This window comes from Cetorhinus maximus, chromosome 11 (genome assembly GCF_964194155.1).
Source record: "Cetorhinus maximus chromosome 11, sCetMax3.hap1.1, whole genome shotgun sequence".
Classification (NCBI taxonomy): Eukaryota; Metazoa; Chordata; class Chondrichthyes; order Lamniformes; family Cetorhinidae; genus Cetorhinus; species Cetorhinus maximus.
This window is the reverse complement of record NC_135889.1, coordinates 46,412,345-46,427,177: the sequence shown is the minus strand read 5'-3', so window position 1 is coordinate 46,427,177 and position 14,833 is coordinate 46,412,345. Positions and strand designations below refer to the sequence as shown.

At 44.8% G+C, this 14,833-nt stretch overlaps 1 protein-coding gene and 1 pseudogene across 1 annotated transcript in view; both read right to left on the bottom strand.

Moving 5' to 3' along the window:
- LOC144686197 (uncharacterized) overlaps positions 1–14,833 on the bottom strand; it is a 170,546-nt gene that overhangs the window by 47,887 nt on the left and 107,826 nt on the right. The window contains exons 31-39 of the mRNA XM_078551295.1: positions 10,570–10,614; positions 10,383–10,481; positions 9,484–9,591; positions 9,334–9,387; positions 8,414–8,467; positions 7,219–7,272; positions 4,191–4,244; positions 3,482–3,589; positions 3,320–3,373 (exon numbers count right to left, since the gene is read on the bottom strand). Of these exons, the coding sequence (XP_078407421.1) occupies positions 3,320–3,373; positions 3,482–3,589; positions 4,191–4,244; positions 7,219–7,272; positions 8,414–8,467; positions 9,334–9,387; positions 9,484–9,591; positions 10,383–10,481; positions 10,570–10,614 (630 nt within the window). The remainder of the gene's footprint in view (positions 1–3,319; positions 3,374–3,481; positions 3,590–4,190; positions 4,245–7,218; positions 7,273–8,413; positions 8,468–9,333; positions 9,388–9,483; positions 9,592–10,382; positions 10,482–10,569; positions 10,615–14,833) is intronic.
- On the bottom strand, positions 5,319–5,809 carry LOC144686270 (small ribosomal subunit protein eS12 pseudogene; annotated as a pseudogene).

Here is a 14,833-nt window from a genome sequence, read left to right as displayed (position 1 = left end):
AATGGAAAATTTGCTGAATATAAAAATCCAAACCCACAGACATGTTTTGGCCTCATGTTTTGACCTATAAATACAAAAGCCAAGCTGCAGCCAACAGCACAGGGCTGGGCAGCAAGGGGCTAATTCGGACATTTAGTAAAAGATAGTGGCTCATCAAAAGGATTTGGACATTGACTGATTGCTATCATGGGACAATGGACCAGGGAATTGCCATTACCTGCTATTGGCTAAAGGAATTAAGAGACTGATCACCCTATACAATGGTACAAGAAACATTCCATTGATAAAACACAATTAAGGAACTGTGATACAACTAAGGCCAGCATCATAGCAATGGTACAGGAATCTGGCCATTCTAACTATGATTGGTTCCTCTCGAGGAGAGGAATGGGTCATTCAAACCTTTATCAACCTCCAAGCCAGGTGCTGTTAGTGTATTGCCTCAAAATAGCAGGAGAATTGTTTAAACAATGTGTGAGTTGATCATCTGGGCTATTTTTCCATGGAATGACTGTACTGTTTCAACTAGCATAACCTGATCATATTCACCTGAACTATGTGTGAAATAAACTAAGAGGTATTGCTGAAAAAAGACATGTTGTCGAAGCTTTTTGTCTTGCACTCATCAGAACAATCGCAAGAATACCAATGTCAGGGGAAGCAACAATTTTATACTGCATGAGAAGAGAATGCTGATTGGTTGGCAAATGGACCCAGATTGATAGAGGCATTGCCATGGAGAATGCACCAATTAATGGTGACTGACAGTCAACAAGCATTGTTTGAAATTTAAACCAGCAGCTTGACTCTGATTGGTCAAGGTATTGCATAATCCATAAGGGATGAATGGTTCAGTCTGCTACAGTCTACAGTCTAAGGGTGCCGCCCAGGTGTCATCAGTCACATCCTCCGTGGGTAGCCCTTGTCCCCGAGGAGCCAGCCCTGCAGCCCCTGTGGAACCTGGAAGATGTCAGGGATCTGAGACCTGCTAAAGATGTAGGAGCCATGGACGCTCCCTGGGAATCATGTGCAGACCTGTAGGATGTGTTTGTGATGGTCGCAGGCCAGCTGAGCATTCTGTGAGTGAAAGCCCTTGCAGTTTACGTAGTTGATTGCTCGTTGCCACTGAGATCTAAGCGCCACATGAGTGCAGTTGATGAAACCCTGCACCTTTGGAAAACCAGAGATCTGTGCAAATCCCAGCATTCTCACTTCCTGGCTTTCCTGATCCTGGGCAAAATGCACAAAGTTCTGTGCCTTTGCAAAGATGGCGTCCGTGACCTCCTGGATACACTTGTGTGTGGAGGCTTGCGATCCCGCACAGGCCCCCTGTGGAGCCCTGGAAGGAGCCACTGGCATAAAAATTGAGTGCCGTTGTCACTTTCACAGCCACTGGCAGTGGATGCCAAATCCTGCAGCAGGCGGCATATGTGACCGACCAGTTCCCTAGACGTATGCAGTTTTCAGTGACACTGGTGTCGGTCACCTGCAGGAATGACAGACACTGTCTATAGACCCTGGGTCTAGCGAGGCACCTATGAGTGACAGCTCTCTGTGGATCTTCAGCTGCATGTGCAGCAGCTCCTGCCACCCCTTCATCTTGAGGGAGGTGCTCCTCCCTTTGCTAAACTAGGTGCCTCCGCCGCTCTCTTCTTCTTCTCTACTCTCTGTAAGCCATAAGGCATACTACTAAATCACCAGGCTCTATGATCCTGATGTTCTCCTGCTGTAGGATCTAAGAGAACGATGTGTGGGTTAGCATAGGTGTATTAAGAACCTCTCTTGGTTAAGTCTGAAGGCCCCTTCACACATGCAAGAGAGTGCTAGCCACCATTTGCATGGCCAGTGTGTAGTGAGCTCATTGGCCATCCAAATCCCCACCCATCTCTGCCTCACTCCACTTGACCGACTGGCAGAAGCTTTGCCCATTGGACTGCATGCTGTGCAAACAGCTCAGGCACAGGCATTCTCCTAACCCACACTGCAAGGCTGCACTGTTAACTTGAAGCATAATGGATACTGATCCACACCTTAATAAAGACATTGCAAGGGGCTGTAGGTGCCTCCACCAGTGACTGCGCCATGGCAAGGGAATTCTGCAACTTGCCCAGTCAGCCAATTGCTCTGCTGCCCCCTAAAACGCACACTAATTTGCAGTCTGCAGCTGAGGGGTGAAAAGTTCTGGAGCATTTGGTGGCACTTTCATGCTTTTGTGTTGCTTGAGTGGGCAGGAAAGCTTCAGAGGCCCCACTCCAAGCATCTCAATGGAGCTGCAAATGAACGGCCTCAGCTTCAGATGAATGCTCACTTTTGACAAGGTTATCCAAGCATGCAGCCGCTTCCCTCACCCCCCTCCCCCCACACCCAGCACGTGTTTGAGTCTTTCCTTCAGTCTGTCTGTATTGCCTTGCCCCCCTCCGCCCCCCGCCCTCCCCCCCACCACACCCCCACCATTGGCCTGACCCGCACTGGCGCCCTTGCCCCGGCATCACACTGCAAGCCAGCCAGGGCAAAGCGCGACTTGCCTGTGCACCGCACCACCCCCCCCCCCCCACCAACCCCCCAACCTCCGCAAATGCGCAGCAGCCTCTTCCTCGATGTCCTGTGAGTGATGCTTGTGGGCGCTGCCACAAGGTTGTGTGCACTCACCTCCGAGTTCCCCTCGAAGCTCAGGTCACCAGGTGCGCACCTTTTAAAGGCAGTCAGGAAGCACGCTGTTCTGAAGTCACGCCAACTTGGGCAGTAAATTTGATGTGGGGGGATGGTTCCGGCAAGCAGGGCTTATAATTAGATTCAAATGTATTAAAATGACGTTCCCAACATGCGGCGACGTGAAACACAGCCCGCCATTGACGAGTGGAGCAGACAATTGCAAACTGGTTTCATGAGGGCGTAAAACAGATTTTTGGCCTTCTCGCCATATTGTCCCCCCCACCCACCATGATGCACGATGCCAGGTCATTGTGCAAATTCTAAAGCTATAGAGGACTATGGAGCCACAGGCCGAGATTTTCCGGCCCCAGCATTGGCAGGCATCGTCACAGGCGGGTGTGGGCAATTTTCCCGTCCCAACCACTACAATGACCGCCGGTGTCGATGCCGGAAACCCCCTCCCTCAATAACTTCACTTCAAAGTGATTAATCATATGTGAAGCACTTTGGGGTATTTGAGACAATGCATTTGAAAATTATAACCCTTTCTTCCAATTGCCTTACTAAATACATTCAAGGCACTTCCTATGAAAGAAGCAATGGATTGAAATATTAAATGCAAGTGAAAAGTTGAAAAAGGATATAAGGTTTGAAAAATCATACTTACAGGTGGTCCCTGAGTACCACGTCCACCTTTTAGACCTGTGACACCAAGAGGTCCCTAAGAAATTAATTTGGAAGTGATAAGTTGAACAGTACATTATCCATAATCATGAACAACTATTAATTATTAACTTCATGCTAGTAAGTGTTTTAATAACTTCCTTACTGGTGGACCAGGGGATCCTGCCAGTCCTTGTGGTCCTGGAGAACCAGCATCACCTTTCTGACCAGGCTCACCAGTTTCACCTTTGCCTCCAGGCTGTCCATCGCTGCCCTGTTTCAAATGAAATCAGGTAGTTTAGTGGGTAGGTATGTTATAAGATAGAGAGAAAGAATACCTTATGTCTGATGCATACATTTTTCAAAATATAATTACATTTGTACCAGAGTTATGGTTTTCCAAGCAGTAGGGTAGGGTGATGTTTTCTTTTATTGAACTACAATAGCTCTTTAATATGAGTTGAGTTTCCCCATTAGATTTTCTCCCATCTAATTTTCATGTTTAACAATTCCTTCATATGTAATGTTGGCAAGGATTGAGACTATCCTACTTTTTGGTTAGACATCCCAATCGACTCATTTCTACATAGGTTAGGAGATCTTTCTTGGTGAAAGCATAGTCTGGCTATTCCACAGTTTCATGTTGTTTATCCACCATTTAATGTGAGGTATAAATTAATGAGCCCATGCTGTTGCTGATGTTTACAGTAGCAATCATCACATTTTCCAACTGCCTTTACCACTATACACCCATACAAGTTTGACTGAATAAGTTCGTGATTGATATGTTAACTATTTAATAAATCCAACTGTTGTTAGAGAAGTATCTTAAAGAAAACATATTTAAAGTAACTTTTCAGACACAGGAAACTTACAGGTGGTCCAGAAAATCCAACAGCACCAGTGGGACCGGTCTCACCACGAGAGCCCTGAAAAAGGATGAAGAAAGTCGCCATCACAAAGCTTCACAGAATGATTAGAGATTTATAAGAGTCTGTTACATAATCTATTCCTGATCCTAAAGTTTGTGCTATTCTAATACACATTTTGTTGAGTTTTAAGAACAATTGCACCTGATTATTTTTAATAATTCTGAGTCCTACCTGTCCTCATCAAATCTGTCTATTTCCTTCTTTCTTTAGAAATAGGTCTATTTACCTTTTGAACTCATTTACACTTTCCACTTCAACAGCCTGTACTGCTGGCCTTTCCACTACTTAATTGCTTGAAAAGATTTTCACCCGTCTTTTCCTCTCACTCCCAATTTCCTATTTGGTCTTGGACCCATAGATATTTGAACCATTTGCCATAAATTATAATCCCCATGACTCAGCGTTTTCAATTCTGTTCAAAGTCCTTATATCATAAATTCCTCTTTAAACACTACAAAAGTAACTAATCCCTAATCACACATTCAATCATATGTCCATATTTAATAAGAAGAGTAGGGCAATACATTTTTAGATAAGGCTTTTGGAAATCCGATAGTCAGAACAGGAAGCTTTTAAAAATGTTGGCAATGTACAAATATACCAAGCCTTTAAGTCTTGGGAGGGTGTATATAGCTTCCTAATGATCACTCCATAAGAATAAATATTGTAAAATAGAAAATATATACTTGTCTCTTTTACTGACTACATCAAGGGTGCCACACTGCACAGTGCAAAACAAAATCCTACATGTGACAATATAAATCTCCTGTTTTAACTCTATAATTGTTCAATGCAGCATTGAAGCTCATGGTAACTGAACAATTCTGCAAAGATGAAGAGGGCAATCATCACCAGCCAAGGTAAGTAAATTGTCTGCACTTTGAATAGTGATAGAGCAGCTTGAAACAAACTATTATGTGCTGCAGAATTATGGGGCTAGGCTCAAATTTGATCCAGAGGGCTGAATTTTCCTGAATGTTTCAGAACCCCATTGTCAGGCTTGAATATGGGTCAGAAGTCTGCACTGCGTGGGAAACAGTCACTCATTGTGATTTGCCCCAGAGTGGCCACTTTATTTATTTTTTTAGCTTTTGTTTTTATTTATGAAACATTTCACTTTCCTCTGAAATAGTTGTCAATGACATCCTTGGCTTGTGAGTCTTTGCCATAATCCTTGACAACAACACAACTGCAGCCTACAACCTTGCGAGGTTTCCCTTCTCGGCCTATTTTGCACAGGCCTACCCATTCACCAAGTTTCTTGTTGTCATCAATCTTAATCCGGTTGATCTGATGCTCAGCACAGAGAGCCTCTACCAACTTAACACACTGTGCCTCATCGCAATTGCCTGCCAGGACACACAAGTGAGCCTGTCGTTTGTCCAGCACCTTGACAGCTGTCCAGAGACCACAACACAAGCCATCGTGGATGTACGCAGTTTCCAGCACTTCCTGAAGTGCAATGTTAACCTCCATGACACCGCCTGCAGCTATGCATTCCTCGGCCATTGCGCTGCTCCTGGTCCTGGAAAAGGGCAGTTTCCTGCGTGAGTGGATCCGGGGACAAGGTATGACCAGAGGAGATAGGTTCACTGTGCAATTAAACACAGCGGGTGGGTTCTTGAGGCCAATCAGAGGCCTCCCTTCTTGGATGCAGCAGCAAGATGCTATTCAAGGAAAGTGAGGGAGAAAGTGCTTCAATGGAGGCACCCTCCTTCCAGCTTTTTAAATTTAAAATAAAAAATAGCCTTTGAAGCTGGGCCACCATTGGAGGGGGGAGTGGGTAGGAGGTGGGGTGGAGGGGAGGTTGCAGAACCCCTCTGCAGTGCGGCTGCACCCAGGTAGGCAGGGAGGGCCTCTAAACCTGCCTTGGTGCGCTTGTCTCCTGGTCTGCAGCTGGGAGGGCAGTTCTAGGCAGCTAAGCTGGTCCCTATCACCTCTGGCAACCTGAAGGCTAACTGGAAAATACCAGTCAGCCTCCTTCAATTGGCTATAAGTGGCATTCATTCATTTAATCAGCTATGTGCCACATCCAGGCAGGTAGCCCTGCTGACCTCCCCCCTCCATCCCAGCTCCGGGAAAATAGCCCGGGATCAGGATGGAGCCAGGGAACTGGTACTCAGACTGGCAATGCTACTTTTAGTGCCTGCCCACCTCCATATTTGGCCCTGGCAGGACATCAAAATTCAGCCCAGAATGTCAGAAAACATACTTTTGAATCTGAAATTGTAATTCCAACTCCACAACATGGTTAATTCCACAAAAAATATTACCTTATTCCTGCAAAGTTATAAATCCTAGATTAGCAATGTTTTACGGTTTCTGCATCTCAGTTCATAGCACCCTCGCCTTTGAATCAGAGGGTTGTGGGTTCATGTCCCACTCCCGGAAACCAAGAACTGTGATTGTACTCAAAAGAGATGCAATCTGTGACTGTTGATAACTCGAAAGAGTTTCCATGTTAAATGCTCTTTCCCCTGCTGCATTACTTATGCGTGGTGACACTTTCGTGCATTTTTAAAAATCTTCTTTCAATATGTCAACAAATCTTTCATGTGCTTTGGCTCAGGACCTCTTGAAGTAAATCTACAGAATCGGCTGATATGTGGGGCATATCCGTGATGCATGCTCAGGCCTCATTAATGATTGAGTTCAACAAAAGACTAAATACCCACCGGGGGAAGAAGAGAGATTTTTAAGTCATCTTTCTAGGCTTAGTTTGAACTACCAAAACAGTGGTAGTTCATGGCAGCCTGCTTCCTCACCTTGCCCCACACTTGCAGAGTGGTGCCCCTTGAGCTATATATAACCAATTGTCTCTCTCTAATGGAGAGAGGTGCCTATGTTCCTTTGTGGACTTTGGCTAATCATTAAAAAAAGTTTAAAACCAGATCCCAGTGTTGAAAAAGGTAATATCCCAACCCACTGCACTATTTTTCTGAAACATTTTACATTCATAACTTGTACTTACAGGAGATCCACGGGAACCCAGCGGGCCAGAAGGTCCAATAGAGCCAGGTTCACCCTAAATTTTGTTTAAAAAAAAGGTAGTTACCAGCAATAAGATAAAAACACAGCAATGTCAATATTCAGGTCAAAACCTAGAGTAAGGCATTTTTAATATCTCTTGTATTTCTGTTTGTAAGTAAAATGTAACCAGTTGTGGTGTGGATTAGCATGTGGAGCTCACCAGGTGGTAGAAACATGGAATCTGGAGGATATTGGGATGAAGGGAGAAAGATTCTGACTGAAGACATCATCGCTGGGGCTCATATTGGACTTTTAAAAATAAAAACAGTTTTCACTGAACAAAAGCACACACGAACCGACATGTCAGGACTTGTCATTAAGGTGGTGACCCAGACTAATTGCACCACCAGATTGTCCAAAGCAGCTCTCATAGACAGTGGCTTCTCTGGATATGTGTAAATGGCTTTCTTCCTGCCTTATCAGGATGCAGGTATTACAGCCATTACATGTGTGCACCTTGGAGACCCACCCCACCTTCGCCCCCTGCTGGGAGCAGGAAGTTACCACATGCAGGTGGTCTTGCATAGCCATGATGGGATCGATAAGGCACCGAAACCCAATTGGATAACCCAATTTGAGGTATTACCTGATATGTCAAGGGAACGGGGTCAGAAAGGGGTATAAAGCCACAGCCCATAAGGTCAAAATGCTGCAGCCAGGGGAGCCTGACTTGGTCAGTCATGGGAAGTCGTGAGGAAGAATTTGTTCAGTGGACTGACCACCCGGGAACAAGCTCCTGTTCGCAGGTCTTACTTAGCAACTGATGGTATTTTTTTTTATGTATAGTGCAGAAGGAGGCCATTCTGCCCATCATGCCTGCACCACTTAGTGCCATTCGCCCACCTTCTCCCTGTAACCTGCACATTCTTCCTTTTTAAGTTCTAAGTATATTCTACTGTTTAGTGGGTTAATAAAGGTTTTCCACATAAAGTGGAAATTGTAACCAAAGTTTGTTTCATGTCATTGATACTTAGTATGGGGTCCAGACCTTAGAGGGAACTGAGACCCTCTGCTTAAGAGTCTCACACTAGCCTCTACTTGCTTTGTAACATAAAAGCTTTCTGGCATCAGAAATTATTGTAAGATTGTGAAGTTTATGTGATACTTTACATAAGGTGACTATGATTATTAATTACCTTATCCCCTGCAGGACCAGAAATACCAGGTGGACCAGGAGAGCCAGGCAGACCCTGTGGTAAAAAAGAATAAATCTTACCATAAGCAATGCCATTTGATATTATAGGTGATAATAAAGAACTAAGCGTTGGAGATTTTCATCTTGGGGCAGAGTTCATAGCAACATAGGTCCCTATATTTATTCGAAGCTGGGAAAAGAGTGGAGTAGGGGTAGGAGGATTTTCAGATAGAAAATCGAGTGGTAAAGATTTCCCATTTATCTTGCCGAATTTAATGGTAGGATGCCTTTTTCATTTTTTCAACATGTTTCCTGTCTGCCAGCCAGTTTGATTGCACAGTCTGGGGCTGGCTGTAGGAGCAATCACCTGATAAACTGCTTCTCCCTCAATGGGACACCTCAGCGCCAGTACCAACACTTCACAGAATTACATAGACATTTATAGCATAGAAAGAGGCCATTCAGCTAGACAGATCACTGCTGGTATTTATGCTTCGTATGAACCTCCTTCCACATCACTTCATCTCCATGTCAATATATCCGTCGATTGCTTTCTTCATCGAGCCTCCACATGGTGGCCCCAGGGTGCATCCGTATCATGGGCAGAGTGAAGGAAAATGCACTGAGGACTCAGGGCTCACATCCTGCCACAATTTGCATGCAGGAGCTTAAAGGACCAAGCAGAAATGCTCCCAGTGAGTGTAGGAGAGAGTCCTGTTTGTGGTGATGAGATGGCTTTTGGCCTGACCTGGTCCCATTTTCAATCCTCCCACCAGGTGTATCTGCTTTATTAATAATTTTATTTATATTCCCTTTTGTGTAGATGTTCACAATACAGTTGAAGTGATTAGTAGGTGACTGCTAACATTCTTGAATTAGTTTTAAATATAAAAAAAAGAGTAAAACGAAGAGTTTACTTACTCTGGCACCTTCATTACCCAGACTGCCTTCAGATCCTTTTTCACCTGCAATACCCTATCATATGAAAAGCGATGCTATTAGACACAAACTGGGCACCAAATAATTTGATTTAAATATGCATGCATACAGTCAATGTAAGAATTTGCTTACCCTTTCACCCTTAGGACCTGAAGGTCCGGAAGCACCTCGTTCCCCTGGCATTCCCTGAAGACCTGGAGGACCTGGATCTCCAAGACTACCAGCTGGCCCAGAAAGACCCTGCAATTACACACGCCAAATGAGGTGCTTCTTACGTGGTGATTATTACAATTTCAGAGTAGCTTTTGGTGTAATTGCTTGCAGGTTAACGGAGTAGTCACTTAACAACTTAATTAAATAACTAGACAGACTTCCTTTTCGTGTTTTACATTAAAGATTTGTAACATATTTTGCCATCATGTCATTTTGGAACCAATTCAATAAAACCCTTCAAATTAAAATGAGCTCATTATAAGTAAGATAATGAGTTCCAATTCAACAGTGAGTGAAGACATAGCTCACTGTGGTGCTGACTACAAAGGGTGAGGCTCAATCCTTGGTCTGTTCCAAATTATTTAATCTCAGCTGAGGCAAGATAGGAATTTGACAATTGGCCTTAGCATCCCCGGGGTCAGGCTGGAAAAACGTATCAGCAGGATTCCACATTTCAGGAAACACTCTCTATTGCGGGAAGGTTATGTATATTAACATCAAGTGAGGAGAGGATTGGGCTCAGCTATTGATGCATCAGGCAATCATTCATTGGAATCAGATATGAAAATTGGCCATTTGGATGAGATACAAGAGGACTAATAACATCAGTGGAACCCTGGTATGAGTTACAATTATGAGAGGAGTGGAGGAAGTTAGGAGAAAAACTTACATTTATATTGCACTCTACCAAATCCCTGAATATCCCAAACTGCTTCCATCCAATCAATTACCATTCCAAGTGCAGTCACTGGTGTTGTACCAGCAAAGAGTTGGAATATGTGTGGAAGTTGGCTGCTATAATCAGTGTTTTACAATACCTTAGCTCCATCTTTGCCAGCAGCACCTGGAATACCTCTTGGACCTTGAAGACCGGGAGGGCCAGGCAAACCACGCTCGCCTGGAATTCCACGTTCGCCCTACAACAATTCATCATAAACTATTAGCAATGCACTGTCATCTCAAGCACTTCCTATAAGTTTTACAGTAAGCTGCGATTGTACTTACTCTTGGACCTAAATGGCCTATTGGACCAAGGTCACCTGGGATGCCCTGTCAAGAGATAAATTCAGACAAAAAGATGTGAAAATAATGCACTTGCAACATACCATTTTCTAACATTATTCTTCTCTGTAACATTAAACAAAATATTTTACTTCTTATACATTCAGTGGTGGAGCTGGAGCTTGTTCTCATTTATTTTAAGACCAGAAATAATGTATTTTTTGTATTACTTGCTCACGGGATGAGGGCATCGTTGGCTAGGCCAGTAATTATTGCCCATCCCTAATTGTCCTGAAGAAGAGGGTGGTGAGTCATCTTCTTGAACTGCTGCAATCCATTTGGTGTAGGCACACCTACAGTGCTGTTAGGAAGGAGGTCCAAGGATTTTGACCCAGCGACAGTGAAGGAATGGCGATAGAGTTCCAAGTCAGGATGGTGTGTGCTTGAAGGGGATCTTCCAGGTGGTGGTGTTGCCATGCCTGCTGCCCTTATCCTTCTAGGTGGTAGAGGACGCGGGTTTGGAAGATGCTGTCAAAGGACCCTCGGAATGCTGAAATTATTTTTTTAATTATTTGTTCATTTTATTGGTTAGTGGCCATTCCTGGGTTATTTTAAAATTGCTTGCTTTTATATTTAAAAATATCTCTGTCAAGAAAACAGAAATGCTTTCCCTTTCTGAAAGAAAATGGAAGAGGTGTTGGACTTTTATTCCTTAATCACAAAATTTAGATTTTGTCCATAAAATATGTTTCTGTGTGTAGATATTTTCTGTCTGCTTATTTTTGCAAGAATACTATTAATAAACTCAATATACTTGTGTTATTGTGAAATCAAGCAAACTGCTACTCAATCATTTGCTCATCATAACTGAGCACAGGCATTAAGAACACAAACGTTTTCAGCTGGCTACTACTAGTGAAAGCACAAACATGGCAACAACCCGAAGTGTATAATATGCTCCTTCCATCAGGATCATGTAATTGGAATCTAGATGTGAATGTACATTCTCGAAATAAAAAAGACACTTCTTGCTAGACCTGACCCCAAGAGCCTACAGTATTAGACTTAATTAGATTTGGCCAATAAAGATGTTTCTATCAGCACCATTCATAAATTTCTTGCCACATTGTAGGAAATAAAATACAATGCTTTCAAAGTGAGCTGCAAAGATGCAACTGTAATTGAACAGCGAGTAATATTTACACAGGATGTAAGAGTAGTGTTTAACCTGGACCTTTCCATATCCCCCAGGGTGATATAGGCTAACATTATACCCTGGGTCTCAAGTGGAAATGTTGGTCTGTTAGTTTTTGCTATTGCTTAGAGTTTCATCTGAATCAAATTCAGCTACTGTGCTATAAAGCAAATCATTAACTTTTCACATTATTTAACCCACTTTCATGGTTTCTTACCTGATGTAATTTATTAACAGCAGAATTACTTAAATATAAAATATTTTAAGTATATTTAAGCATACAGATATTTATCTGTGTTTATTTTTGCAAGAATTCTATTAATAAACTCGATGGGCTAAAAATTAGCACCCAGTTTCCTGGGTGCAGGGGTTGTGATTTTGCAACCTGCTTGCACTGGTTCCATTGGAGATGGGCAGCACATAAACTGGGCTCTTCATTACCATGGTTGTTGCATAGGGCCGAGCATTTGCCATGATGCTAGCTCTTGAGGGGGCTGAGAAGCATTGTACTAACAGTACATGGTGCAGGCAGCCTTCTCCTCTTAAAGGCAGTCTATCCCTCTTAAAGGGAAGCTGCACTGAATAATATTGTTGCAATTTAAGACATGAAAAATGGAACACCAGGGCAGAGAGAGGTTTCCAGGGTGATGCATGTAGGGTTCAAGGCATTAATTATTTTGGTGGACAGGAAGAGAGATGCCATTGCTTCATAAGGGGCCAGGAGGCTTTAAAGGGCTATCCTGAGAAAGGAGTGGGAGCAGAGAGGTCAACTCCCAGAGTCTGGATGCAAGGTCCTTGCTGTTATGCTGCAGCAACGCATGGTTGTGGCTGACCAGGAAACTCTGCCACTCTTACTACTTGTCATAGGCTTATTGGAAGGATTTACAATCGACCTGCTTGGCCACACCATGAATGCACATAAGTGTCCACCAAGTCCTGGGGTGGGACTTGAACCCAGAGCTTTTGGCTCAGAGGTAGGGATGCTACCCAATAAGCCAAAAGGCCTCCTATGACATCTGCTACCCACCACACCGTCAATCTCTCACACTATTCAATGCATCATAACTCGCCCATCAGCACTCCCTGGCACTCAGGTCTCATGTCTCACATCCAAATACTCCACATTACCCTTACACACTTACCAATGTTGCCAGCCTCACACCCAAATTTTTCTAATACCGCATACCTCCAGCTATTCAGCTGTGGTAGGCACATCACCCAAACATAGTGCCACACAATCACTGCCATTCTATCCTCTCTCTTGCAGGACAGGTGACGCACAATAGAAAGAAGCAGAGCCAAACTGCCAGGGGACAAGAATGCCTGCATCTCCTGAGCTGTACAGGGTAGAAGGTTCTCTGCATCTTGGGGCTGGCTACACAAGAGCTCGTGGCATCTGGCTCTGGGACTATTAAGGGTGACAATATGTTCCTGCCTTATGCCCCATCCACCTCACTATCACCTGCGATCTGGCATGATGAGCAAGCAGCAGATCGTGTGATCATGAACCTCGTATTTCCCACCCCAACCTCATTCCATCACAACAACCTTCCCCTTCTGATTTTCTGCTCTTAGCCACCCAATAACTGCATGTCCAACCACAGCAGCCCAAGGAGGGGGAGGAGGGAGAGCAACAGCTCAGCACCAGTTAGGAAGCACTGTTGCTCCATGTGACACTCACAGCCAGCAGCTCAGTTACTGGTATTACACGTGGCTTTGAGGCTAGTATAAGAGTCCAGATCTGCATATGGTGAGTCACTGGGCATGACTGCGCTGCAGTCAGAGCATGAGTAAAGAGTGGGTCATTTCTCAATTCACCGGAGGGCAAAGTCACAGATGGATTTGGCTGCAATGGACTCAGATGAGGAATTCGATGGGGCAGCATGCAGAAGAACGCCGATGGTAATGAACATTGAGATGCTAGGTGCATTGACTGGCCTGCCGGTCAGCCTACTGTCACTGACAAGGCATGGAAGAGTCCTACTCCAAGTTGGCAGAGGGCATTTTGCAGAGGTTGCCCTCTCCACAGCCTCTGCTTCATCTCCCTGTGATCCTGCAGATCCCGTGGCACTCCCACTGCTGCCCACATACCTGTTGCAGCCTTTGGGCTGGAATTCATGGGGCGCCACAGTTCCCCTACCACACCCACCCCCCCCCGCACCCAGTGAAACGGTCAGGGGAGCTTGTCCACGATCCCAATGGCTGCCCCACAGCAACTTAATGCCTGGAGCAGCATTAATTGCTTTAAGACTTCCGCCCCTTTCTTGGGAGGAGGTCCCAGCTTAGAGAGCTGATGGCCAATCGGATGGCTGGCTGCTCTGTAGTCCCAGCAGCGCCAGCCGGGAGTGCTGGCCTGGCCACTGCTGGGGCTACAGGCAGCCCCGCCATGCTGATGAGCCCAGGTAAGTCTGAGGTCAGGGGTCACAGTGAGGCAGGGGGTGGGTGAGTGTGCGAGTGGGGTGAGAGGCCAGGTTCAAGAGGCCGGGGGTAAAATTAAAGGGGGTTGACCTTGGGGGGGGGCGGTACCTCCAATGGGCCACAAAGGAGGACCCCTCCGCCACCTTGCCCGACACCAGCCCATGCCTGCTAAAGCTGCCAGGCTTCCCGCATGGTGTGGGCCTCCTCCTGCCCAGAAGGAAAAAAAGAGTAAAAACTGAGAAATAAGAATACTGGTCCGAAATGGTCTTGTATACCTTAAAATGAAACAGCAGCAAAAAGAGTACTGGTCCTAACTGTTTTTTCCTTCTGGGTACTGTGGGTAAAATACTGGCAGCAGCGCGGTGAGGTACTTAAGTGGCCATTACTCAATCACTTAAGAACCTCAATAAGCTCAAGGGCAGGCAGGCCGACACCTCCCCCGACCCCTGTAAAACTTTAAGTAGATTGAGGGTAGGCAGATAGGTGGTGGGAAGGCCACCTGCTGGATTTTATGTGCACTCACTGCCTTCATATCCACTGGCAGTGGAGAGTAAAATCCTGTCCTCTGTGTGGCTAAAACATAATCCTCTCTTTGAGAATGCAACAACAGTCCCTGACAAATCAAAGAACTCACCAAAAACCTTCAAAAACACT